The sequence below is a fragment of the Pongo pygmaeus genome, chromosome 5 (assembly GCF_028885625.2).
Source record: "Pongo pygmaeus isolate AG05252 chromosome 5, NHGRI_mPonPyg2-v2.0_pri, whole genome shotgun sequence".
Lineage (NCBI taxonomy): Eukaryota > Metazoa > Chordata > Mammalia > Primates > Hominidae > Pongo > Pongo pygmaeus.
In genome coordinates, this window is record NC_072378.2 from 72,845,652 (window position 1) to 72,872,510 (window position 26,859).

Below are 26,859 nucleotides of genomic sequence, written 5' to 3' on the forward strand. Positions count from 1 at the left end.
ACTAATCCCACTTATGAGCACCAGAACCCTCACGCCCTAATCACCTCCTAAGGCCCCCACCTCTAAAAACTGTCATATTGAGCATTAGATTCCAACATAAGAATTTAAGGGGGGGATACCACCAACATTCAGACTATAGCAGTGGATATATTTGTTTACCAGCTAACTGGCACCAGGAAATGGTTGTAGTGTAAGCAGTTTAAAATTGACTGATTTCTCCAGCTGTTTATTCATTTGTTTAAATTTAGGAGGGTTCACATTATTTCAAAAGTTGGACAAAGAATTTATAACACAGGCCAGGCATAGTGGCTCATGCCTGTAATCCCATCGTTTTGGGAGGCTGAGGTGGGCAGATCACTTGAGGCCAGAAGTCAAGACCAGACATGGCAAAACCGTGTCTCTACTAAACATACAAAAATTAGCCAGGCATGGTGGAGCACACCTGTAATCCCAGCTATTCAAGAGGCTGAGGGAGGAGAATCACTTGAACCTAGAAGGCAGAAGTTGCAGTGAGCCGAAATCACACCACTGCACTCCAGCCTGCGTGACACAGCGAGTCTCTGTATCAAAAAAAAAAAAAAAAAAGAATTTATATAACACTATGCTTTCTTTTTATAACAAATATTACAGTAATTCATGTAATAGGAACTTGCATTGAATGTGACTAATGTGTACTGAGGAATATTGAGAGTGTGGGAAGTGATTGTTTTCAACAGTCCCAGATGCTAACTGATGAATAAAAAGATGAACAAATGAACAATGAAAACTTATCAGCTATGTTTTTACCATACCAATCCCACGAGTAGCCATTTTGTTTAGATGGATTTTTTTAAAAAGGTCAGTTTAAAAAGGTAATTTGGCCAGATTCCTTTTTAATTCAGGCATATTTCCCTTCAGGAGGAATCAGTCTACATATTTGATTTGAGAATATTTGCAGTCTACCACTTAGCCTTTCTTTTTTTTTGAGATGGAGTCTCACTCTGTCACCCAGGCTGGAGTGCAGTGGCACAACCTTGGCTCACTGCAACCTCCGCCTCCTGGGTTCAAGTGATTCTCCTGCCTCAGCCTCCTGAGTAGCTGGGCCTACAGGCACTTGCTGCCATGCCTGGCTAATTTTTGTTTGTATTTTTAGTAGAGACAGGGTTTCACCGTGTTAGCCAGGATGGTCTCAATCTCCTTACCTCGAGATCTGCCTGCCTTGGCCTCCCAAAGTGCTGGGATTACAGGCGTGAGCCACTGCGCCCGGCCTTAGCCTTTCTTAGTGAACTCACTTGATCAATGCCCAGACATATAAAGCTAAAAAGATTTTAAAATCTGCTTAAAAATACACTTGCTGCATACATGCCAGACTATGTAGTAAGCGCTGACCAGTTGAACCTGACTCTGAACAGGCATTTAACAGAAGAGATACACAAATGCATGTACATGTGCACCTATGCATAACACATACACACGCATTTTCTGTCAGGATTACAGAGAAATGTGTTGATGGGTTAGGTAGCTCAGAAATTCCCTCCTGGCTTTGTTGAAGTATGCTAACTTATCCATTCTTTGCCAGAGCTCTGTACTCTGAGGCTTAGGCTTGATTCAAAGCAGGTCTGGAAGTTTGGAGGAGTTGAGAATAGCTCAAAGCCTTGTGAACAGATTATTTTAAAACTATCTCGAATTCTGGTGCTCAGGTGATCCTCCTACCTCTGCCTCCCAAAGTGCTGGGATTACAGACATAATCCCCCCAAAAAATAACATAATTACCATTTTAACTATTTCTAAGTGTACATTTCAGTAGTTTAAGTATATTCATATGGTTGCAAAATAGATCTCCAGGACTTTTTCATCTTGCAAAACTCAAACACTATACCCATTAGACAGTAACTCCCACTTTCTCTCCTTCCCCCAGCCCCTGGTAACCCCATTCTACTCTGTTTCTATGGATTTGACTAGAATCATACAGTATGTGGCCAGGTGCGGTGGCTCACGCCTGTAATCCCAGCACTTTGGGAAGCCGAGGCGGGCAGATCACCTGAGATCAGGAGTTCGAAACCAGCCTGGCCAACATGGTGAAACCTCGTCTCTACTAAAAAATACAAAAGTTAGCCGGGCATGGTGGCAGGCACCTTAATCCCAGCTACTTGGGAGGCAAAGGCAGGAGAATCGTTTGAACCTGGGAAGCGGAGGTTGCAGTGAGCCGAGATCAAGCCATTGCACTCAAACCTGGGGGACAAGAGTGAGACTTCTCTCAAAGAAAAAGAAAAGATTCATACAGTATGTGTTTTTGTGACTGGCTTATTTCATGTAACATAATGTCTTCACGACCAGACATGGTGGCTCATGCCTGGAATCCCAGCACTTTGGGAGGCTAAGGTGGGAGGATCCCTTGAACCCAGGAGGTCGAGGCTGCAATAAGCTGCATTTGTGCCACTGCCCTCCAGCCGGGGTGACAGAGCAAGACCCATTCTCAATAATAATAGTAATAAATGTCCTCAGGGTTCATCTACCTCGTAACATGTAACAGGATTTTATTCCTTTTTAAGGTTGAATGATACTGCATTTTATGTATATACCACATTGTGTTTATCTATTCATCTGTTGATGGACACTTGAGTTGCTTTCACCTTATTGTAAATGTAAATGTTAATGTACATGTTAGTGCTGCTATGAACATAGGTATAAAAAGATATCTTCAAGACCCTGCTTTCAATTTTTTTTTTTTTTTTGAGACCGTCTCACTCTGTCACTCAGGTTGGAATGGCATGATTTCTGCTCACTGCAACCTTCGCCCCTGGGTTCCAGCTATTCTTGTGCCTCAGCCTCCCAAGTAGCTGGGATTACAGGCACCCACCACCACACCCAGCTACTTTTTGTATTTTTAGTAAAGATGGGGTTTTGCCATGTTGGCTAGGCTGGTCTCGAACTCCTGACCACCTGCCTCGGCCTCCCAAAATGCTGGGATTACAGGCATGACCCACCACACCTGGCCCCTGCTTTCAGTTTTTTTGAATGTATACCCAGAAGTGGAATTGCAGCATAATGTGGTAGTTGTAGGTCTTTGTGGGTTTTTTTTTTTTTTCTTATTTTTTTTTTTTTTTTTTTTAGAGACAGGATCTTGCTATGTTTCCCAGGCCAGTGTGCAGTGGCTTTTCACAGGCACAGATCCCACTACTGATCAGCACAGGAGTTTTGGCTGACCTGGGCTGGCTCACCCCTTCTTAGGCAACCTGGTAATCCCCTGCTCCTGGGAGGTCACCGTATTGATGCTGAACTTAGCGTGGAGACCCAATCAGCGTAGCGCACTACAGTCCAGAACTCCTGGGCTCAAGCGATCCTCCCGCCTCAGCCTCCTGAGTAGCTGAGACTACATGCTCGCACCACCACACCTGGCAGTAGTTCTAGTTTTAATTTTTTGAGGAACTGTTTTCTATCGTGATCGCATCATTTTACAATCCCTTCAACAGTGCACAAGATTTCCCATTTCTCCACATACTCACCAACAGTTGTCATCTGTTTTTTGATAGTAGCCATCCTAATGGATGTGAGGTGATATCTCATTGTGGCTTTGATTTTATTTCTCTGATGATTAGTAGATGTTGAGCATCTTTTCATGTGCTTGTTAGCTATTTTTATATCATTGGAGAAGTATCTATTCAAATTCTTTGCCCATTTTTTTAATCAGTTGTTTAGGTTTTTTTTCCAGAGACAGGGTCTCCCTCTGTCACCCAGGGTGGAGTGCAGTGGTACAATCATAGCTCACTGCAGCCTCAAGCTCCATGACTCAGGTGATCCTCCCACCTCAGCCTCCCAAGTAGCTAGGACCACAGGTACACACCACCACATCCAGCTAGATTTTTATTTCTTGTAGAGACAGGATCTTGCTGTGTTGCCAAGGTTGGTCTTGAACTCTTGGCCACAATTAACTCTCCTACCTTGGCCTCCCAAAGCACTAGGATTACAGACGTAGTCACCATGCCTCGCCAGATTTTTTTATTGTTGAATTGTAGTTCTTTATGTATTCTGGATATTAACCCCATTTCAGATATATGATTTGCAAGTATTTTCTCCCATTCTGTGGATTGTGTTTTCACTCTGTTGTTTGTATCCTTTGATGTACATTTTTTAAAAATTTAATGTAGGCTGGGCACGATAACTTGTGCCTGTAATTTCAGCACTTGGGAGGCTGAGGCAAGCAGATTACCTGAGGTCAGGAGTTCAAGACGAGCCTGGCCAGTGTGGCAAAACCCCATCTCTACCAAAAATACAAAAAAAAAAAAAAAAATTAGCTGCGCATGGTGGCACATGCCTGTAGTCCCAGCTACTGAGCGGGCTGAAGCACGAGAATTGCTTGAACCCGGGAGATGGAGGTTGCAGTGAGCACAGACCATGCCACTGCACTCTGCCTGGATGACAGAGCAAGACTCTGTCTAAAACAACAACAACAACAAAATGGATCTAGTTCCATTTGTCTACTTTTGCTTTTGTTTCTTGTGCTTTTGGTGTCAGCCAAGAAATCACTGGCAAAGCTAATGTCATGAAGCTTTTCCTGTATGTTTTCTTCTAGAAGTTTTATAGCTTAAGGCCTTTCCTTAGGTCTTTAATCCATATGGTGTTGACTTTTGTATGTGACATAAGGTAAGGGTCCAACTTCATTCTTTTGCTATTTGGATATCCAGCTTTCTCAACATTATTTGTTGAAGAGACCCCCACTGGGTGGTCTTGGTATGCTTGTCAAAATCATTTGATTATATAGTGAGGGTTTATTTCTGGGTTTTCTTTTTTCTTTCTTTTTGTATATTATTATACTTTTAAGTTCTAGGGTACATGTGCACAACGTGCAGGTTTGTTACATATATATACATGTGCCACGTTGGTGTGCTGCACCTGTTAACTCAACATTTACATTAGGTATATCTCCTAATGCTATCCCTCCCCCCTTCCCCCACCCCACAACAGGCCCCGGCGTGTGATGTTCCCCACCCTGTGTCCAAGTGTTCTCATTGTTCATTTCTGACCTATGAGTGAGAACATGCAATGTTTGGTTTTCTGTCCTTGTGATAGTTTGCTCAGAATGATGGTTTCCAGCTTCATCCATGTCCCTACAAAGGACATGAACTCATCCTTTTTTATGGCTGCATAGTATTCCATGGTGTATATGTGCCACATTTTCTTAATCCAGTCTGTCATTGATGGATATTTGGGTTGGTTCCAAGTCTTTGCTATTGTGAATAGTGCCGCAATAAACATACGTGTGCATGTGTCTTTATAGCAGCATGATTTATAATCCTTTGGGTGTATACCCAGTAATGGAATGGCTGGGTCAAATGGTATTTCTAGTTCTAGATCCTTGACGAATCACTACACTGCCTTCCACAATGGTTAAACTAGTTTACAGTCCCACCAACAGTGTAAAAGTGTTCCTATTTCTCCACATCCTCTCCAGCACCTGTTGTTTCGTGACTTTTTAATGATCACCATTCTAACTGGTGTGAGATGGTATCTCATTGTGGTTTTGATTTGCGTTTCTCTGATGGCCAGTGATGATGAGCATTTATCCATGTGCCTGTTGGCTGCATAAATGTCTTCTTTTGAGAAGTGTCTGTTCATATCCTTTGCCCACTTTTTGATGGAGTTGTTTGATTTTTTCTTGTAAATTTGTTTAAGTTCTTTATAGATTCTGGATATTAGCCCTTTGTCAGATGGGTAGATTGTAAAAATTTTCTCCCATTCTGTAGGTTGCCTGTTCACTCCGATGGTAGTTTCTTTTGCTGTGCAGAAGCTCTTTAGTTTAATTAGATCCCATTTGTCAATTTTGGCGTTTGTTGCCATTGCTTTTGGTGTTTTATTCATGGAGTCCTTGCCCATGCCTATGTCCTAAATGGTGTTGCCTAGGTTTTCTTCTAGGTCTTTTTATGGTTTTAGGTCTAACATTTAAGTCTTTAATCCATCTTGAATTAATTTTTGTATAAGGTGTAAGGAAGGGATCCAGTTTCAGCTTTCTACATATGGCTAGCCAGTTTTCTATTTCTGGGTTTTCTATTCCACTGGTCTGTGTATCTGTCTTTGTGCCAGTACCATGCTGTTTTGATTACTGTAGCTTTGTAATATGTTTGAAATCAGGAAGTATAAGGCCTCTAACCATGTTCTTTTTTCAAAATTGTTTTGATTATTTGGGGTCCCTTGTGATTCCATACAAATTTTAGGATGAAATTTTCTATTTCTAAAAAAAAAAAAAAAAAAGCCATGGCAATAACCTTCTAAATAAATTACAACAAAATAAAGGTATATGTAAATGAAGTAAGTAATAATTAACAGAGCAACAAGTGACCTAGCTAGGTCCATTTTAGGAGAAGGTCTAAGTCAAGTTGGGGGTGGGGGCTTTGTAATATCAAGAGGGGAGACCTGAGATCAGTATAAAAGGGATTAAAGTGGTCATAGGAGCTCCAGCACTTCTGAAGGCTAAACATAGCTGAAGTTTTGCTCACTAGTTTGATCTCAACAAGTGCCAATGAATTAAGTTATTGGAAATCTCACTGGAACTATGTGCATTAATACTTAGGCATGTTCTTCTGTTGGCCTAGGTAAGTTGCCTGGGAATTTTAGTAATTGTCCCTGCTATCTGCATACGTTGCTCTCCTCTCCCAAGGAAAGGTAAGGCATTGGCCATGGAGGCTTTAGCCCATCCAGAGTGGGTAGTAGAAGCAGAATTGAGAAGTGACTATCAAAAATTTCCATGTGGTAAAAGTTGACATGTAGATTATACCAAATTAGGAGAAAAAAAAATCAGACAGAATATTTATGAACCAGCCGGGCACAGTAGCTTACTTATGTAATCCTGGCACTTTGGGAGGCCGAGGTACGCAGATCGCCTGGGCAACATGACAAAACCCTGTCTCTACAAAAAAAAAGAAAGAAGAAAAAGACTTATGAACTCCTATAACATTTTTATCAGTTTGTTTTGGAGAGACTTAAAACATGCTCATAATGGCCTCTTGTTCTTCCTTAGGGAGTTCAGTAAAAGAAAATAGGAGATCCCTGTCATGGTTCCTAGCATGCAAAAGGATGACTAATTCACAGGACTGTAGGACTTAACATGGCTTAGATGTAAAGTACATTCCAGTGCTTAGGGAATTCAGTGAAACCCTTGTTATGAGATGATATTCTATGTGAAAGGAAAGACAAATGGATTACAGCCATGCCACCCTTACCAGCAACTTAATTCTCCAGATAAGGAGCTGGGGAGAATCAAATAATACGTCTTATTGAGGTGCTACTGTTTAGCAGATGCTGCTGCATTTGCTCACTATACTTAGAAATAATCTTTTGGGGCCGGGCGTGGTAGTTCATGCCTGTAATCCCAGCAGTTTAGCGGATCACGAGGTCAGGAGTTCGAGACCAGCCTGGCCAGCATGGTGAAACCCCGTCTCTACTAAAAATACAAAAAATTAGCTGGGCATCGTGGCGCATGCCTGTAGTCCCAGCTACTAGGGAGTCTGAGGCAGGAGAATTGCTTGAACCCAGCAGGTGGGGATTGCAGTGAGCCAAGATTGCACCACTGCACTTCAGTCTGGGTGACAGAGCGAGACTCCATCTCAAAAAAAAAAAAAAAGAAACAATCTTTTGGTATTTATTCCGAGATCTGATATTATTTCAAAGAATCTTGTTCTTGATCTGCCTTATATGACATGGATCCTTATGTTAATGAAACTTTCATATATTTGCAGAGCTCTCGATGTTCTGAAGTATGAGGAAGTTGACATGGATTCATTAGCCAAGGCTGTTCCAGAGCCCTTGAAGAAGTATACTAAATGTAGAGAGTTGGCTGAAAGACTGAAAATAGAAGGTAGAAAATAATTTTTGACTTAACATACCTTTATCATTTGTGCAAATTATCAATAGACAACAGATCCATTATTACTGTTGGACCAGCATAGTGTTAGCTTCTGTGCTCTTCAAAAGTGTGGTCCTCAGCTAACAGCATTGCAACACCTACAAGCTTGTTAGAAATACAGAATCGTGGCTGGGCGCGGTGGCTCATGCCTATAATCCCAGCACTTTGGGAGGCTGAGGTGGGCTGATTTCTTGAGCCTGGGCATTCCGGACCAGCCTGGCCAATATGGCAAAACCCTGTCTCTACAAAAAAAATACAAAAAATTAGCTGGATGTGAAGGTACATGCCTGTAGTGCCAACTACTATGGAGGCAGAGGTGGGAGGATTGCTTGAGGCTGGGAGGTGGAGGTTGCAGTGAGCCAAGATCGCTGTACTCCAGCCTGAGTGACAGAGCAAGATGACATCTAAAAAAAAAAAAATTAAAAAAAGGAAATACAGACTCTCAGGCTTCACCTCAGACCCACTGAGAATCTATATTTAAACATGCTTTTCAGGTGATTTACATGCACATTTCAAATAAGTGGTACTGCAGAGTCCTCCTATAAATAAATATACATATATATTATATATGTGTGTGTGTGTGTGTGTGTGTGTATATATATATATATATATATATATTTTTTTTTTTTTTTTTTTTTTTTTGAGAAGGAGTTTCCTTCTTCTTGCCCAGGCTGGGGTGCAGTGGCATGATCTCGGTTCACTGCAACCTCTGCCTCCCGGGTTCAAGTGATTCTCCTGTCTCAGCCTCTTGTGTAGCTGGGATTATAGGCATGCACCACCACGCCTGGCTAATTTTTTGTATTTTTAGTGGACACGGGGTTTCACCATGTTGGCCAGGCTGGTCTCGAACTCCTGGCCTTAGGTGATCTGCCTGCCTCGGCCTCCCAAAGTGCAGGGATTACATACAGGAGTGAGCCACTGCACCTGGCCAAAAATAAATATTTTTTATAGGAGGGTGCCACAGTACCACTTATTTGAAGTGTGTGTGTGTGTGTGTGTGTGTGTGTGTGTGTGTGTGTACCACTTATTTGATATGTGTGTGTGTGTGTGTGTGTGTGTGTGTGTGTGTGTGTGTGTGTTGGTTTTTTCTTTTTTGAGATGGAGTTTCACTCTTGTTGCCCAGGCTGGAGTGCAATGGTGCAATCTTGGCTCACTACAACCTACACCTCCCAGGTTCAAGCAATTCTCCTGCCTCAGCCTCCCAAGTAGCTGGGGTTACAGGGCCCCACCACAAGGCCTGGCAAATTTTTGTATTTTTAGTAGAGACAGGGTCTCATCACATTGGCCAGGCTTGTCTCAAACTCCTGACCTCAGGTGATCCCCCCACCTCGGCCTCCCAAAGTGCTGGGATTACAGGTGTGAGCCACTGCACCCAGCATATATATATGTCTTTATATATTTTTTTTAACCTTGAACTTTCTTTTTATACTCTCCCCACCTAACGTTTTAATAATGAGAAAAATAATACTATCTTTGGCTTTGACAGTATACTGAAATACTCTACCATTGACAAATACTTACTTTGTATCAATACTCTTGGTCAGTTTATAGACCATCAAAGCCACAAGTGTCTCTGGTAGTTGCTCTGCATTTTTTTAAGTTTTTCATAATGAAAATTTTTATTATGAAAATACCGAAGCTGGGCGTAGTGGCTCACGCCTGTAATCCCAGCACTTTGGGAGGCTGAGGTGGGCAGATCACCTGAGGTCAGGAGTTCGAGACTAGCCTGGCCAACATGGTGAAACCCCACCTCTACTAAAAATACAAAAAAAATTAGCTGAGCATGGTGGTGGGCACCTATAATCCCAGCTACTCGGGAGGCTGAGGCAGGAGAATTGCTTGCACCCAGGAGACGGAGGTTGCAGTGAGCCGAGATCGCACCATTGCACTCCAGCCTGAGCGACAAGAGCGAGACTTCATCTTACAAAAGAAAAAAAAAATACTGAGAATAATATTGGCTTCTGCATTTTGATAGAAGGTGTCTTTTCATGGGTGGAAAATGATCTAGTGAAAAAAGCAGGGAACAGGATAACATGGTGAGAAGGGAAGACAAAGTTGGATGATGGTGTGCTGTTCAAACAGGAAAAGACTGTGCTCTTTGGGAACCAGCCAGAATGGTGATTATGCTGCATTCCTTCTAGCAGTGGCATTTTCTTTTTTGAGATGGAGTCTCGCTTTGTCGCCCAGGCTGGAGTCCAGTGGTGCAATTTTGGCTCACTGCAACCTCCACCTCCTGGGTTCAAACAATTCTCCTGCCTCAGCCTCCTGAGTAGCTGGGAGTACAGGCATGCACCACCACGCCTGGCTAATTTTTTTATTTTTAGTAGAGACGAGGTTTCACTATTTGGCCAGGCTGGTCTTGAACTCCTGACTTCAGGTGATCTACCCGCCTCGGCCTCCCAAAGTGCTGGGATTACAGGCATGATCCACTGCTCCTGGCCTTTTTTTTTTTTTTTTTTTTTTTTTTCTTTTTGAGACAGAGTCTTACTCTGTCACCCTGTCGCCCAGGCTGGAGTGCAGTGATGCAGTCTCAACTCACTGCAACCTCGACCTCCTGGGTTCAAGCCGTTCTCCTGCCTCAGTCTCTCGGGTAGCTGGGACTATAGGCGCGCACCACCACACCTGGCTAATTTTTGTATTTTTTTAGTAGAGATAGTGTTTCACCATGTTAGCCAGGCTGGTCTCAAACACCTGACCTCAGATGATCTGCCCACTTCGGCCTCCCAAAGTTGTTGGGATTACAGGCATGAGCCACCATACCCAGCTAGCATTTTTTTCAGTTCCACAAAGGCCTATCACCTTGCAATGCTTTGGATGTCTGTGTAGGATGACCCAAGTGCTAGCTACCATTCCACCACACAAGTTTACAAAAGTCTAGCAACAAAAGGAAACTCATCAGAAACTCTAGAATTATTCTTCCAAATGATTAAACACTAGCAATATATTAAGGTAGAAGAAGGATCATTGACCTGTTATTTTACCATCACAATTTCTCTATTGAGTAAAAATTTCTTTATTAAACACTTAGGGCTGTTAGCTCTGGGGAAGAGTGATTATATATTTTAAACTTGGTTTGCAGTGTAACTTTGTTCAATAAATCGTCAGGTTCAGGTTAGGATAATCCAGAAAAATTATCATTAACTTGTTTGTAGGAAGCCCTGACTTCAAACATTGAATAGCTACTGTTTTTACTTGTTCTTTAAAGACTCTGGCATATATAAAGACTCTCAAAACTATCATGGCTTAAAAAAAAAAAACTATACTGGATTGAAGTATAACACATATCAGTGGTTTTCAGATTGCTACCTGAATCCCTCCACTAGACAAAACATTTCTTGAGGGCATAAATCAGTGTCAGATTCTTCTTTGTATTCTCTCTCTTGTTTTGTTATATGTGAATATATATAACATTATACCCTTATATACCTTTAGCATATGCATTACCTCATATATTCCATGATACCTTGACGAGTCTATTCTTGAGTCATAACATTATATTACAATTTGCTATACTAATTTATTATATTACAATATTATATAAGCTATTTACATGCATTATTTCATTTGATACTTAGAACTGCCCTGTGAAGGACAGATACTAGCATTGTTGTCCCAGTTTTACAGATAAGTGGTAATTGCCCAAGATCACACAGTTGGTGAGTGACAGAGCTGGGACTGGAACCTACCTTGTCTGATTGCAAATCCTGTGTACTTCACAACTATTCTTTGTTGCCATAAAGACCCTCAGAAGTCATCTGGGCCAGCCCTTGCAATTTCTAGAAAAAGAAGCTAAGTCCCAAAATGATGATGATGTGCGCATAGTCAGAGGGTAATTCATTGTTGGAGTCAGACACAGAGATGAGATGTTCTGGCTGCCAGTCAAGTGATGGAAGAAGATGCTACCAAAACCTCAGAGGACTCCCTTTCTTGAACAGGACAGAATAAGCACCTCAATTTAGGTTTTAAAACAGGGTTTTAATTTAATTTTCTAAGAGCAGAATGCTTTAAACAAAATAATTGCTGAATTATCTTCCTAACATCACTTTTGAACAATCCTTTAACTAAATTATTTAAATTATGTTTTGTCAACTAAGAAGCTTTACTTTTAAAATTTATAGCTCTATATGAAGATAATTCAAAAAACCATTTTCTTAGAGAAGTAGCTTATCTCGGCTGGGCATGGTGGCTCATGCCTATAATCACAGCACTTTTGGAGGCCAAGGTGGGCAGATCATGAGGTCAGGAGTTCGAGACCAGCCTGGCTAACATGGTGAAAACCCGTCTCTACTAAAAATACAAAGATTAGCCGGGCATGGTGGCGCACATCTATAATCCCAGCTACTCAGGAGGCTGAGGCAGGAGAAATTGCTTGAACCCCGGACGTGGAGGTTGCAGTGAGCCGAGATCGTGCCACTGCACTCCAGCCTAGGCAACAAGCAAGACTCCGTCTCAAAAAAAGAGAGAAATAGCTTATCTCTAGGACATAAAATTCAGCCTCACAGCCTGTTGAGAAAAATATTCCAACCAAGATTTCCACTGACAGCCTAAGCAAATTCTTTTTTTTTTTTTTTTTGAGACGGAGTCTCGCTCTGTCGCTCAGGCTGGAGTGCAATAGCGCTATATCGGCCCACTGCAACCTCCGCCTCCCGGGTTCAAGCAATTCTCCTGTCTTAGCCTCCCGAGTAGCTGGGATTACAGGTGGATGCCACCACGCCTGGCTAATTTTTTATATTTTTAGTAGAGATGGCATTTCACCATGTTCCCCATGCTGGTCTCGAACTCCTGAGCTCAGACTCTCCACCCGCGTCGGCCTCCCAAAGTGTTAGTATCACAGGCATGAGCCACCATGCCTGGCCACAAATTCTTTTTTTACTTTTAATTTTCCGGATATTTGAAAAGGACATGCACTAAACTACTAGACAAAATGTTGTAGTTAATATGCGAGACACTCCATTTATCTTTGCTTCAGTTTCCTCTTATGTAAAAGGGAACGCCTACCCAACCTATCTCATGAAGTGAGTGTTGAATGAGATGATGTACACAAAAGCTTTTTGTAAATTGTAAGAGGCTACATAAATGTAAGTTGTTAGTATAATATAATCTGGGTATTATAACGTGATTCTGATTTTGTTCACCAGCCACTTATGAATCAGTGTTGTTCCATCAGCTACAAGAAATAAAGGGAGTTCAGCAAGATGAAGCTCTCCAACTGCCAAAAGACCTAGATTATTTGACTATCAGGGATGTGTCTTTGTCCCATGAAGTTCGAGAGAAACTACATTTTAGTCGTCCACAGACGGTAAGAAAATAGGCAGGGGAATAGAAACAAGTTATAAAGATACAGTGCTTTAATTTTTTAAATCTGGGGTTATAATGGCCATATAACTAATGTTTTATTTAGTAATAAACTTCCAGCCTGGGCAACACAGCAAGACCCCACCTCTACAAAAATACAAAAATTAGCTGGGCATGGTGGCATGCACCTGCAAGTGCCAGCTACTCGGGAGGCTGAGGTGGCAGATACCTGAGCCCAAGACACTGAGGCTGCGGTGAGCCATGATTGCACCACTGCACTTCAGCCTGGGCAACAGAGTGAGACCCTGTCTCAAAAAAAAAAAGAAACTTGACCTCAGATTTTTTTCTTATGTTTCTAAGACAGATGTCGGTATGAGAGATGATAAAGCTTCACTTTAACTAAATAACTGGAAGTCAAGAATTGGTTTGATTGGAAATATTCTCTAGTCCCAACCATGTGATAAAGCATCAGAGCAAACTATGCAAGATAGTACACGTGTATGGCTTAAAGGAAACCATACTAGGTTAAAATATAACTCATATTAGTGATTTTCAAGTCACTACTTGGAGTCCTCCTTAGGAGTTCCATAGTGTTGCCTTGGAAACTAATGGGATAAAGAGGGGAGCCAAAAAATGCCCCCACCACATGCTTCAGGCTAATTGTGAGAGGGTGTATGCGTGTTCTTTTGTGTAAACAAATAAACCTTTAATTTACTGTATAGTAATTAGTATTGGGCTTCTAATAAATATTTAAAGACTGATAAACTGTACTTACTGATTCTGAGATACGCTTTTCTCCACATTTTAACATCTCTAAAATTGCATCTTTTTTTTTTTGAAATAGAGTCTCACTCTGTCACCAGGCTGGAGTGCAGTGGAACGATCTCGGCTCACTGCAACCTCTGCCTCCTGGGTTCAAGCGATTCCCCTACCTCAGCCTCCCAAGTAGCTGGGACTACAGGCGCATGCCACCACACTCGGCTAATTTTTTTTTGTACTTTTAGCAGAGACGGGGTTTCACCATGTTGGCTGGGATGGTCTCGATCTCCTGACCTCATGATCCGCCCGCCTTGGCCTCCCAAAATCCTGGGATTACAGGCGTGAGCCACTGCGCCCGGCCAATTGCATCTTTAATATCTCAAAAATTGATGGTGTGTCACAGTTTAATGGGCTTTTTTTTTTTTAGTAGTGGTTCATAAAATAAAGGGGCATATTACAAAAATATAGACTGTAGAAAAATTTGAAAAAAACTATTTTTACAGGAAGGAGTGATTTCATTAATATAAGATGGTATTCTTAGCAACAGTCATCATGGAAACCAGGAAAATAAGCCTTAAATATTATGACTTTGTCCCTTCCTATTGATTTCAGATTATGTTTGTATTGATAATCATAGGCTACACTGCTACACTGTCCAACATGATAGCCACTCGCCAATTGTGGTTATTTACATTAATTAAAATTAAATAGGCCAGGTGCAGTGGCACGCACCTATAGTCCCAGCTACTTGGGAGGCTGAGGTGGGAGGATCGCTTAAGCCCAGGAGGTAGAGGCTGCAGCAAGTCATGATTGTACCACTACACCCCAGCCTGGGTGACAGAGTGAGACCCTGTCTCAAAAAAAAAAAAAAAAGAAAAAAATTAAATAAAATGTAAAATTCAGCTCCTCAGTCTTACTAGCCACATTTCAAGTGCACAGTAGCCACATATGACTAGTGGCTACCATATTGGACACTGCATTATTGCAGTGCACATGTTATAGAAGATTTCCATCATCATAGAAAGTTCAGTTGGACAGCACTGGTCGTGGGAGTTCAGAACCCCTTGCCCACAATTCCATAATACAAAAGGCTCTGGCAGAAGTTTGCCACAAGCTCATTTGGTAGCAAAACTGAGCTCAGCTCAAAAGAGGCTATATGGTCTTTATACTGTTTAGAGTGAAAATTCATACCTTTCACTGTAAAAATACACTGCAGAAATATTAATAGGATTAAAAATGTGGGGTGCTGCCCCACACACTGCTGAGGCTGTTACATTATATACCGCTTCAAGGATTATATATATCTTATTACAAAAACGTATGGCTTCAAGGATTTCATTTCATTTTAATTTTTTGAGAGGGGCTTACTCTGTCACCCAGGCTGGAGTGCAGTGGCATAATCACAGCTCACTGCATTCTCGACTTCCCAGGCTCAAGTGATCCTCCCACCTTTGTTTTCTGAGAGGCTAGTACTACAAGTGTGCACCACCATCCTAAGCTAATTTTTTTTAATTTTCTGTAGAGACAGAGTCTCACCCACTATTTTGCCCAGGCTGGCCTCAAGAGTTTCACATAAGGGACTGTGGACCTATATTTGAAGAAAGGAACTTGATTACAGTTTTTCTTAGTTTAATGGGATGAAAAAGTAGATACTCTAACATCTATTAGTTATGTAATCTTGCACAAGCTATTTTAACATTTCTGTGCCTCAGTTTCCCATTTGTAAAATGAAGACATAAAATAATATTTCCTTTATCTACTTTACAAGGAAATACATTAAGATAATACATCAAAATAATAATTAAGAAAATATTATATAAACTATACTATACAGATTGATATTTGGAGGAAAATAGATTTGATTTGACATAGCATAGCTCACTTAGTTTCTCTTGTGGTATTGATTCTTAGATCGGGGCTGCTAGTCGCATACCCGGAGTAACACCTGCTGCCATCATCAATCTGCTGAGATTTGTGAAGACCACTCAACGAAGACAGGCAGCTATGAATGAATCATCCAAAACTGATCAATACTTATGTGATGCAGACAGACTTCGAGAGAGAGAGTTATAGCTTTCAATTCATAAAAGATTTTTAAAGAGCATGTGAATAATTTGATCAATACAAGAGTATAGATAAAAGAATTATTTAGCACATGTTAAAATAGCTTTATTAGATTACTATGGGTTTGCTGTTAATTTCTGAGTGGGACAGAAATTATAATTGTGCTTTTTTGTGTATATGAAAAAACTAGTCGTAAACAATTTGTACTCTTTCTTTAAGGAGCTCTAATACAAATAACTTTGTGCAGTGTTCATCAAAGAGAGAGATAGTGAACCTAAAACTGAACCTGGAAAAAAACTCAACATGCAGATTTGCCTACTCATAGGGACTTTGCCTATTAAGTCTACCAAATTAAAAGTCTTATCATTCAGCGTGTTTTGAGAGTTAATAATCTTTTGCTTGGTTATACTAGGCTAGGAAGCAATATGAAAGCCCTTAAATTCTCAAAACTAAAGACTTGAGATTATATAAAATTATCCAGAATCATTCAGCTAATACTATTGGAATATAGTACGTAGGGTGAAAGTTGACAGAAATCTGTACTTCTTCAGGAAATCCTCACTGGTAATTGTTTTGAACATTAATGAAAGCCCTATAAAATAGAAAGATTGGAAATCACCATTGTTTCCTATTATCCACAGTGTGGATACTTATTTGGTGACCTAGTTATGGGAGAATTGAGTAACATTCGTTATTTTATATCATACCATAAAAATATTTTCTTAAGAAACTGTCATGGCCATCATTTCTTAACAATGAAGACAGGTCCATAATAACTGGTGAGTGGTGTTTCCCTGTTTTTAAGTCAGAATGACAGAAAAAACAGAATGGTAGTAGTACCCCTCTTCCTCTCCAGTACTTCAATGGTATGTCTTCACAGGGGTTAGAGTGGGATAATCAGCTGGGCCTTTTAACTGAGATACCTCAGATACCTCAACCATTCTGAATAGACTAAGGGATGAATACAGCCAAATGGGCCAGACAGCCCTGCTTGTCTCTGGAATTCCAACCCGGATCTCTGGTGTCAGCCTAGGGAGAAGCTCCCATGTCACCTTCGGGCCAAAGCAGGTACTCAGGAGAGTTCTAAGGGCCCCAAAATCACTTTGGCTATAGATGTGTACGTTAAGCCTGATTATGGGTGTGAGGCAACCAAGTATCTTGTTACTATAATTGCATATGGCCACTTGGATGTAGCTTAGTTTTCATGGGTTTATTTTATCTAATTTTAGTCTTTCCAGAAAGCAATAAGATTAGTAACAAGTAAAAAGTATTTGTAATGCTGGATAATTTAGGAATGATGAATATTTTTTAATACTTGATTTAGTGATTTCAAAAGGTCGTAACTTTTAGTCATAGCTACTCCTGGGCAAAATTCTTATTACAGAGACAATATTAATTACAATACCACACTGTATATATATTTTGAAAAGAGGCTGGTTGCAGCAGCTCACGCCTGTAATCCCGGCACTTTGGGAGGCTGAGGCAGGTGGATAACCTGAAGTCAGGAGTTCAAGACCAGCCTGGCCAACATGGCAAAACCCCATCTCCACTAAAAATACAAAAATTAGCCAGGCGTGGTGGAGCAAGCCTGTAGTCCCAGCTACTCAGGAGGCTGAGGCAGGAGAATCGCTTGAACCCAGGAGGCAGAGGTTGCAGTGAGCTGAGATTGTGCCACTGCACTCCAGCCTGGGTGACAGAGTGAGACTCTGTTTCAAAAAAAAGAAAAAGAAAAGAAGGTATTTTGTGTTTTTGTGCTACCTGTTCAGCAAAATAATGAAATTCATTGTTTCTAAACTTTTTTTTCTGATTAAATACAAGAGTAAAAGCAATGAATGGAATGCCTTTTGAATAGAATATAACAAAAATTTATCTTAAAGAAACAGGAAGTAACCTGGCACAGTGGCTCACGCCTGTAATCCCAGCACTTTGGGAAGCTGAGGCAGGCGGATCACGAGGTCAGGAGATCGAGACCATCCTGCCCAACATGGTGAAACCCCGTCTCTACTAAAAATACAAAAATTAGCTAGGTGTGTTGGCACGCGCCTGTAGTCCCAGCTACTCGGGAGGCTGAGGCAAGAGAATCACTTGAACTCAGGAGGCAGAGGTTGCAGTGAGCCAAGATCATGCCACTGCACTCCAGCCTGGCAACAGAGTGAGACTCCGTCTCAAAAAAAAAAAAAGAAACAGGAAGTTCAAATGTTTTGGGAGGTTCTTGACAGCTACAATTTGGGGCTAGTGACACTACACATATAAAGAAACTTTAAGGTTTCTTTGTAATAAAGGTTTGTAATGCTATTCCATTACAATAGTAACTGTCTCACTGAAAAATGTTTCATGGAAAATACATATTTTAGATTCTATGATTTGCTTTAGGATGTGAACTTCTTTATTTTTTAGAGACAGGGTCTCACTCTGTTGCCCAGGCTGTAGTGCAGTGGTACAATCATAGCTCACTGCAGCCTTGATCTCCTGGGCTCAAGTGATCCTTATGCCTCAGCCTCCCAAGTGGCTGGGACTACAGGCACATGCCACCACGCCTGGCTAAGTTTTAAAAAAATTTTTTGTAGGAGTGAAGTCTCACTATGTTGCCCAGGCTGGTCTTGAACTTCTGGCCTCAAATGATCCTCTTGCCTTGGCCTCCCAAAGTGCTCAGATTACAGGCATGAGCCACCACACCTGGCCTGAAACCTCTTTAAATCCACAATGTTTGTATTTTAACTTAAACAAAATTACATCACTTAATATGTCAAAACAGCCTACCCTCTGGTGCTGCTAGGCAGAAGTACTACAGAATATGATGCCCTAGGAAGAAATCAGCTAAAAATGTAACCTTACTCAATGTAGTTACTTCATAGAAATCCCATCACTGACAATAATCAGCTGCCAACGAAAGCTGGCCATACTTGTGACTTCCTCTATTCACCACAGACCAGACTGCCTAGCAGTTGAAAAAGCCAGGTATTTTTTCAATTCAATTCAACAGGAACACCAAAAAATAAGAAATGGCTAAGAAACACTTAAGTATTTGTAAAATTACTGGGGGAGGAAGGATAAAGATATGAACCTATGCTAAATTAAACAATTATGGCCTTGAAAATGAAGTTCCTTTATAGCCAAGAGCTTAAATTTTGTTACTGATGGTTTTAAAAGTATTTTGTCATTTTTTAGTTTCAACCTAGATTGGAATAGCCATGGCTTTTCCACTTCAGAAATTTCAACTCCTAGAAGAATGCCCTGTCCAGAAGAAGTGGTCAGGAGTATCAGGAAAGCCACCAGCAGAGACTAGGGGTTTATTCTGATCTGGAAGAGCCGCTTAACACTGGAATGCACACAGTGAAAATTAACTGTTCCCCTTACACTCCCTCTCCACAATACTTCTATTATTACACTTACTTCATTCTACCTTAATGTTTTTATTTTATGTTTTTATTTAGAGACAAGATCTCACTCTGCCACCCTGGCTGGAGTGCAGTGGCATGATTACAGCTCACTGCAGCCTCAACCTCCCTGGCTCAAGCTATTCTCCCACCTCAGCCCTCCAAGTAGCTGGGACTACAGGTGTGCACCACCATGCACGGCTAATTTTTAAGTTTTTGTAGACATGGGGTCTTACTATGTTGCCCAGGCTGGTCTCAAAGTCCTGGGCTCAAGTAATCCTCCCTCTTCAGCCTCCTGTGTCGGTGATATTACAGGCATGAGCCACCATGTGCCTGGCCCTACCTTAATGTTGATATCTGTCTACCTTAACAAGATATAAGCCTTGTAAATATAAGCAATATCACAGTTGTAGATGCTCGTGCTTTTTAAATAGATTAATGAATACTACTAAAGGCAAGAAATGGTATTACTAAAACTCAAGTGAATAATTAAATGAGATCAAAATATTTGTGACAGGCCAGGCACGGTGGCTCATGCCTGTAATCCCAGCACTTTGGGAGGCCAGGCGGATCACTTGAGCTCAGCAGTTCAAGACCAGCCTGGGCAACATGGCGAAACTCCGTCTTTACCAAAAATACAAAAATTAGCCAAGCATGGTGGCACGTACCTGTTGTTCCAGCAACTTGGGGACTGAGGCAGGAGAATTACTTGAGCCGGGGAGTTTGAGGCTGCAGTGAGTTGATAGCATGCCACCACACTCCAGCCTGGGCAACAGAGCGAGACCCTGCCTGAAAAAAAGCCCGGGTGTGGTGGCCCACATCTGTAATCCCAGCATTTTGGGATTACAGATCTGCCAGCGCAAGCAGATCACTTGAGGATAGGAGTTTGAGACCAGCCTGACCAACATGTTGAAACCCCATCTCTATTAAAATACAAAAATTAGCTGGGCGTGGTGGCATGTGCCTGTAATCCGAGCTACTCAGGCGGCTGAGGCACAAGAATCGCTTGAACCTGGGAGATGGAAGTTGCAATGAGCTGAGATCAAGCCACTACACTCCAGCCTGGGCGACAGCAAGACTCTGTCTCAAAAAAAAAAAAAAATGTGTACACTCATGTTCAAAGTAGCATTAATTCACAATAGCCAAAAGCTGGAAGTAGCCCAAGTATCCACCAATGAATGAAAGGATAAACAAAATGTGGCATATACATACAATGGAATATTATACAGCCTTAAAAAGGAAGGAAATTCATATACATGCTACAAAATGGATAAACCTTGAAAAAGTTATGCTAAGTGAAATCAGCCAGTCACAAAAAGACAAATACTGTATGATTCCCTTATAAGAATTACCTGGAGCACTCAAATTCATAGAGACAGTAAAATGATGGTTACCAGGGGATGGGGGAGGGAGAAACAGGAAACTATTCTTTAGTGAGTACAGAATTTCAGTTCTTTTGTTTTTGTTTTTGAGATGGAGCCTCGCACTGTCACCCAGGCTGGAGTGCAATGGTGTGATCTTGGTTCACTGCAACCTCTGCCTCCTAGGTTCAAACGATTCTTCTGCCTCAGTCTCCTGAGTCTGCGATTACAGGCACCCACCACCACACCCAGCTAATTTTTGTAGTTTTAGTAGAGACAGGGTTTCACATCTTGGCCAGGCTAGTCTCGAACTCCTGACCTCATGATCCGCCCACCTTGACCTCCCAAAGTGCTGGGATTACAGGCGTGAGCCACCATGCCCAGCCCAGAATTTCAGTTTTGCAAGATGAAAAGAGTTCTGGAAATGGTTGATGGTGATGGTTGCACAACAATTTGAATATTTTAAATGCCAGTGAACTGTTCATTTACAAATGGTTAGGATGGAATTTTTCTTTTTCTTTTTTTTTTTCTTGAGACGGAGTCTCGCTCTGTCACTCAGGCTGGAATGCAGTGGTACTATCTCGGCTCACTGCAACCTCCGCCTGCTGGGTTAAAGTGATTCTCTTGCCTCAGCCTCCCAAGTAGCTGAGACTACAGGCGCGTGCCACCACACCCAGCTAATTTTTTGTATTTTTAGTGGAGACGGGGTTTCACCATGTTAGCCAGATGGTCTTGGTCTCCTGACCTCGTGATCCACCTCCCTCAGCCTCTCAAAGTGCTGGAATTACAGGCATGAGCCACTGCGCATGGCCAAGATGGAAATTTTTATGTTCTTTGATATGGTTTGGCTGTGTCCCCACCCAAATCTCAACTTGAACTGTATCTCTCAGAATTCCCACGTGTTGTGGGAGGGACCCACAGGGAGGTAATTGAATCACAAGGGCCGGTTTTTACCATGGTTTCTTGTGATAGTGAATAAGTCTCACAAGATCTGATGGGTTTATCAGGAGTTTCCGATTTTGCTTCTTCCTCATTTTCTCTTGCCGCTCCCATGTAAGAAGTGCCTTTCGCCTCCCGCCAAGATTCTGAGGCTTCCTCAGCCATGTGGAACTTTGGGAACAAAAAGAGGTTTAATTGGACTTAAAGTTCCAATTAAAGTTTCAGGTATGTCTTTATCAGCAGCATGAAAATGAACTAATAAGTGTTTTATCACTTTTTTTTTTTTTTTTTTTTTTTTTTGAGATGGAGTTTCGCTCTTGTTGCCCAGGCTGGAGTGCAATGGCGCAACATCAGGTCACTGCAAACTCTGCCTCCCGGGTTCAAGTGAGTCTCTTGCCTCAGCCTCCTGAGTAGCTGGGATTACAGGCTTGTGCCACCACACCTGGCTAATTTTTGTATTTTTAGTAGAGACAGAGTTTCACCATGTTGGCCAGGCTAGTCTCGAACTCCTGATCTCAGGTGATCCACCTGCCTCGGCCTCCCAAAGTGCTGGGATTACAGACTGGGATTATAGATGTGAGCCACTGCACCCAGCAATACCCTATGCTTTTATGCCAAAGAGAAAGCATGCAATTATTTTGACCTAGGACTTCATTTTGACTGTCACTGACCAAAATCAACATTTTCCAAACTGCTGGCTGCAATTCATTAGTAAGTCATGAAATTTTTTGTCATGGGTAGTAAATACTATCCTTGGAAATTTTTGTTGCATTATTTTTTTTTTCCTCTTTGAGACAGGGTCTTGGTCTGTCACCCAGGTTGGAGCACAGTGGCATGATCATAGCCCACTGTAACCTTGAACTCCTGGCCTGAAGCAATCCTCCCACTCAGCCTCCCAAAGTGATGGGATTACAGGCATGAGCCACCATGCCCAGCTTGTTTCAGTAACTCACACGCAAATTATATTCACCAATTTTTTTTTTTTGAGATGGCATCTTGCTCTATCACCCAGGCTGGAGTACAGTGGCACGGTCTTAGCTCACTGCAACCTCTGCCTCCCGGGTTCAAGCAATTCTGCCTCAGCCTCCTGAGTATGTGGGATTACAGGCGCACGGCTGTAATCCACCATGCCCGGATAATTTTTGTATTTTTAGTAGAGACGGGGTTTCACAAAGTTGGCCAGGCTGATCTCGAACTTCTGACCTCAGGTGATCCACCCACCTTGGCTTCCCAAAGTGGGTGGATTACCTCTGGGATTACAGGCGTGAGCCACCGCGTTCGGTCTATATTCACCAATTTTAAGATGCACATCTTTCCATATTTTAGTATCTCTAAGTTGGAGTATGTCTTACAATTAATGGCATCTGACAGTTATAACTGGCAGCATTTGTGACGGAAAAACATCTTAGATGCAATGAAATACAGTGTGTGTGTTTGTATTGTGCTGCAATATAAAATGTATTTCAGGCCAGGTATGGTGGCTCACACCTGTAATCCCAGCACCTTGGAAGGCCAAAGTGGGAGGATCACTTGAGCCCAGGAATTCAAGGCTGCAGTGAGCTGTGATCATACCACTGTACTCCAGCCTAGGCAACAGAGCAAGACCCAGTCTCTAAAAAATAAATGAAAATATGTTTCTTATTGTGGATCACAGTCAAAAGTTTGAAAAAAAACAATCTGTTTGAACAGCACTACTTTCTGACAGGAAAACCCCAACAGGTTAGGATCTGTGTATTCCTCAGAGTAAGAATTTTTCTAAAAAGTTTTTAAAAACTTGAAGTCTTACTGATCTCTTCCTATGCTCCAATTTTATAGATATAACTTAGCCTTGCGAGGTGATATAATTAAAGTCTAATGTCAAGTTGCTGTTGAGCATAGATCTCAGGTCTTCTGACTTCACAACATCTTTCTGCTACTTGCAGTGGATTTTTCCCTCCTAGGGACCAGAGGTCCTCTACTGGATTAAAAGTTGCTCCATCCCGGCAGGGTGCAGTGGCTCACGCCTGTAATCCCAACACTTTGGGAGGCCAAGGCGGGCAGATCACAAGGTCAGGAAATCGAGACCATCCTGGCTAACACGGTGAAACCCCGTGTCTACTAAAAATACGAAAAATTAGCCGGGCGTGGTGGCGGGCGCCTGTAGTCCCAGCTACTCGGGAGGCTGAGGCAGGAGAATGGCGTGAACCCGGGAGGCGGAGCTGGCAGTGAGCCGAGCCAAGATCGCGCCACTGCACTCTAGCCTGGGCGACAAAGCAAGACTCTGTCTCAAAAAAAAAAAAAAATTTCTCCATCCCTTTTGAACAATCTGGAAGCCTGTTTCTCTTAACCTTCAGTTCCCATTCCAATCCTTTGTAACCTATTTCAGGTTAAGCATTTATGGAGTTGCCATGCTTAATTAGCCATTATGGCACTCACTCTATTTCAAAGGTTATCCCAGAGTTTGGAGGCTGTAGGGGAATTCAGAGAGTGTGAATTTCACTTGAACAGCACCCTCTGCAGACTTAAAATATTCTTCCTATATCTGAAGACAATAATAATTCCTTAGAATTTGCTAGGCTAAACAACTATTTTTTAGTCCAGTGGCTTGTAATTAAGTCATTTTTAGTCTTTAATTATGTTGGTTGCTTTTAGAATTCTCTTTTAGAGTTGGTCTACATCCTTTTAAAACATGGGCAATCCAAATTTATAACAGTAAATTAAGATACATAAAAAAAAAAACGGCTAAATTTAAAAGGAAACACTTCTAGAATATACTGTATTTTGACACAAGACCAGACTGTGCTATGTGTATGTGGTGTTTCAAGTAATTTAAGAAAACTGTTTGAATTTTCTGTATTTCCAATTTCACAAGAAACAACCTCAAGGAGGGCAGTTTAACTGAAAATTCAGAGGTATTATAGCTCTGAAGAAAAATACCGATGAGCAGTTATACAAAATGAGAAATTGAGTTCTAAGAAATGCATCCCTAACTTCAACATAAAGATAGCTATGAGAAAACGTTCTTTGTACCCAACCATAAATGAATAAAAATCACCTCATTTCTCATCAGATGTTTACTGAGTTGCTAGTTATATATAGAATCCTGCAAGAGGCTCAACAGGGAAGTCCAAAGAGTCAATCAAGAAGGTATGATAATGGCTAAAGAGGGTGACTGTAGGTCAATGCTCCATGAGGTTCTTCTTTTGTTGCACCAATATAGCTGCACTGTTATACCCATATGGTTACAATCCAGGCCTCAGAAAATGTTGCAGATGCCCTCACCAGAAGGCTGAGAACCAGTTCCTCAGTTTGCATGCCTCCAGACAGCACTAGAAGTCAAACTCAAATTACTTACATGGTAACTTAGTTTATCCCAACACCAACTAGGATGTTCCCTCAATCACATGATTGTACTGAAAATATAACCAAGTTTTATTTATGTTTTTTCATTTGATATTATTTATGTTTTTCATTTGGTATTAGCTATCTGGCATTTAACCTCTGAAAACCACACAATCTTCTATACGCTTTTTTCACTGGAATAAATGAAACTGTTTACTTTTGACTTAGGTCTGTTTGGCTTTATACAAGCAATAACCCATATTTTAGACAATGTCTCAAAAGGGATTGTGTTAAAGGAAATATCCAGGCTGCATATTGTGCTTTTATCTGTTTTGAGTTAGCTTTAAATGTAAAGTTTGACAAAAGCAAAACTACATGAACTCTTTTAGGGAAACCATGACTGGCTAAAATAGAAACTTTTAATTCCTAATATAAAGATTATTTACTCCCACTTTGACCTTATAACTCTAAGTGGCAGAGCAAATTACTTTTGTGTGCCCAAAAATGGCAAGTAAATTTAAAGCTATCACCTTCTTCACCTTGCTTTTATTAAACATTTGATAAAATTTTCACAATTGCCTTGTGATTAAAATTATGAAATAGGGCCTGTGTTATAGTATTGTTAGGTAAATTTTCAACCACTTGGCCCACCATAATCAAATAACAATTCTCTAGTGCAGTACCACAGACCTCTGTCTTTAGATTTACTTTGTCTAGTACTTAAAGTAAAAACACAAAAACATAAATATCAGATCCGTAAATCACAAAGTCCACATTTTTACTTATTCATGCTAGAGAGCAGGCTCCAGATACAAAATTAACGAGATGATAAGATACAGCGGTGATAAAGCAAACTCCCAACAGTTGAGTTTTTAAAATTAACCATACAGTGGTATGGTGTCCTGAATTGGATCCTGAAACAGAAAAAAAAGGCTATGGATAGAAAAATTGGTGAAATCTGAATAGTCTGGAGAGTAGTAACATAACAATGTAGGCTGGGTGTGGTGGCTCATGCCTGTAATCCCAGCACTTTGGGAGGGAGGTGGGAGGACTGCTTGAGCTCAAAGTTTGAGACCAGCCTGGACAATATAGTGAGATCTCATCTCTATTATTTTTATTACAAAAAAAAGTGTCTTAGTTTTGACAAACGTACCATGATAATGTAAGATGTTAATATTAGGGAAGGCAAACTGGGTGAGGGTTATATGGAAACTCTTATCTTTGCAACTTTTCCGTGTATCTAAAGTTATTCCAAAATAAATGTAAGAACCAGGCGTGGTGGCTCACACCTGTAATCCCACCACTTTGGGAGGCCGAGGCAGGCGGATCACAAGGTAAGGAGTTCGAGACCAGCCTGGCCAACATGGTGAAACCCTGTCTCTACTATGAAAAATTAGCTGGGTTTGGTGGTGCATGCCTGTAATCCCAGCTACTTGGGAGGCTGAGGCAGGAGAATAGCTTGAACCTGTGAGGTGGAGGTTGCAGTGAGCTGAGATCACACCATTGCACTCCAGCCTGGGCGACAGGGCAAGACTCCATCTCAAATAAAATAAAATAAAATAAAATGAAACAAAATAAATGTAAGGTAAGGAAAAGACCATATACGGGCAGATCACTTTAGGTCAGGAGTTCAAGACCAGCCTGGCCAACATGGTGAAACCCTGTCTCTACTAAAAATACAAAAATTAGCCGGGCGTGGTGGCACGCTCCTGTAGTCCCAGCTACTGGGGAGGCTGAAGCAGGAGAATTGCCTGAACCTGGAAGGCAGAGGTTGCAGTAAACTGAGATAGTGCCACTGCACTCCAGCCTGGGCAACAGAATGAGACTCTCAAAAAAAAAAAAAAAAAAAAAAAAAAATGCGTCT

At 41.4% G+C, this 26,859-nt stretch overlaps 1 protein-coding gene across 3 annotated transcripts in view; it reads left to right on the top strand.

Moving 5' to 3' along the window:
- Positions 1–16,367, top strand: part of MTO1 (mitochondrial tRNA translation optimization 1) — a 41,425-nt gene extending 25,058 nt beyond the window's left edge. For all 3 annotated transcript variants that reach the window (XM_054492990.2, XM_054492993.2, XM_054492988.2), the window contains 3 exons: positions 7,713–7,831; positions 13,018–13,178; positions 15,845–16,367. In XM_054492990.2, coding sequence (XP_054348965.1) covers positions 7,713–7,831; positions 13,018–13,178; positions 15,845–16,006 — 442 coding nt within the window. In that variant the 3' untranslated portion in view covers positions 16,007–16,367. The remainder of the gene's footprint in view (positions 1–7,712; positions 7,832–13,017; positions 13,179–15,844) is intronic.
- The last annotated feature ends 10,492 nt before the right edge of the window (positions 16,368–26,859 follow it).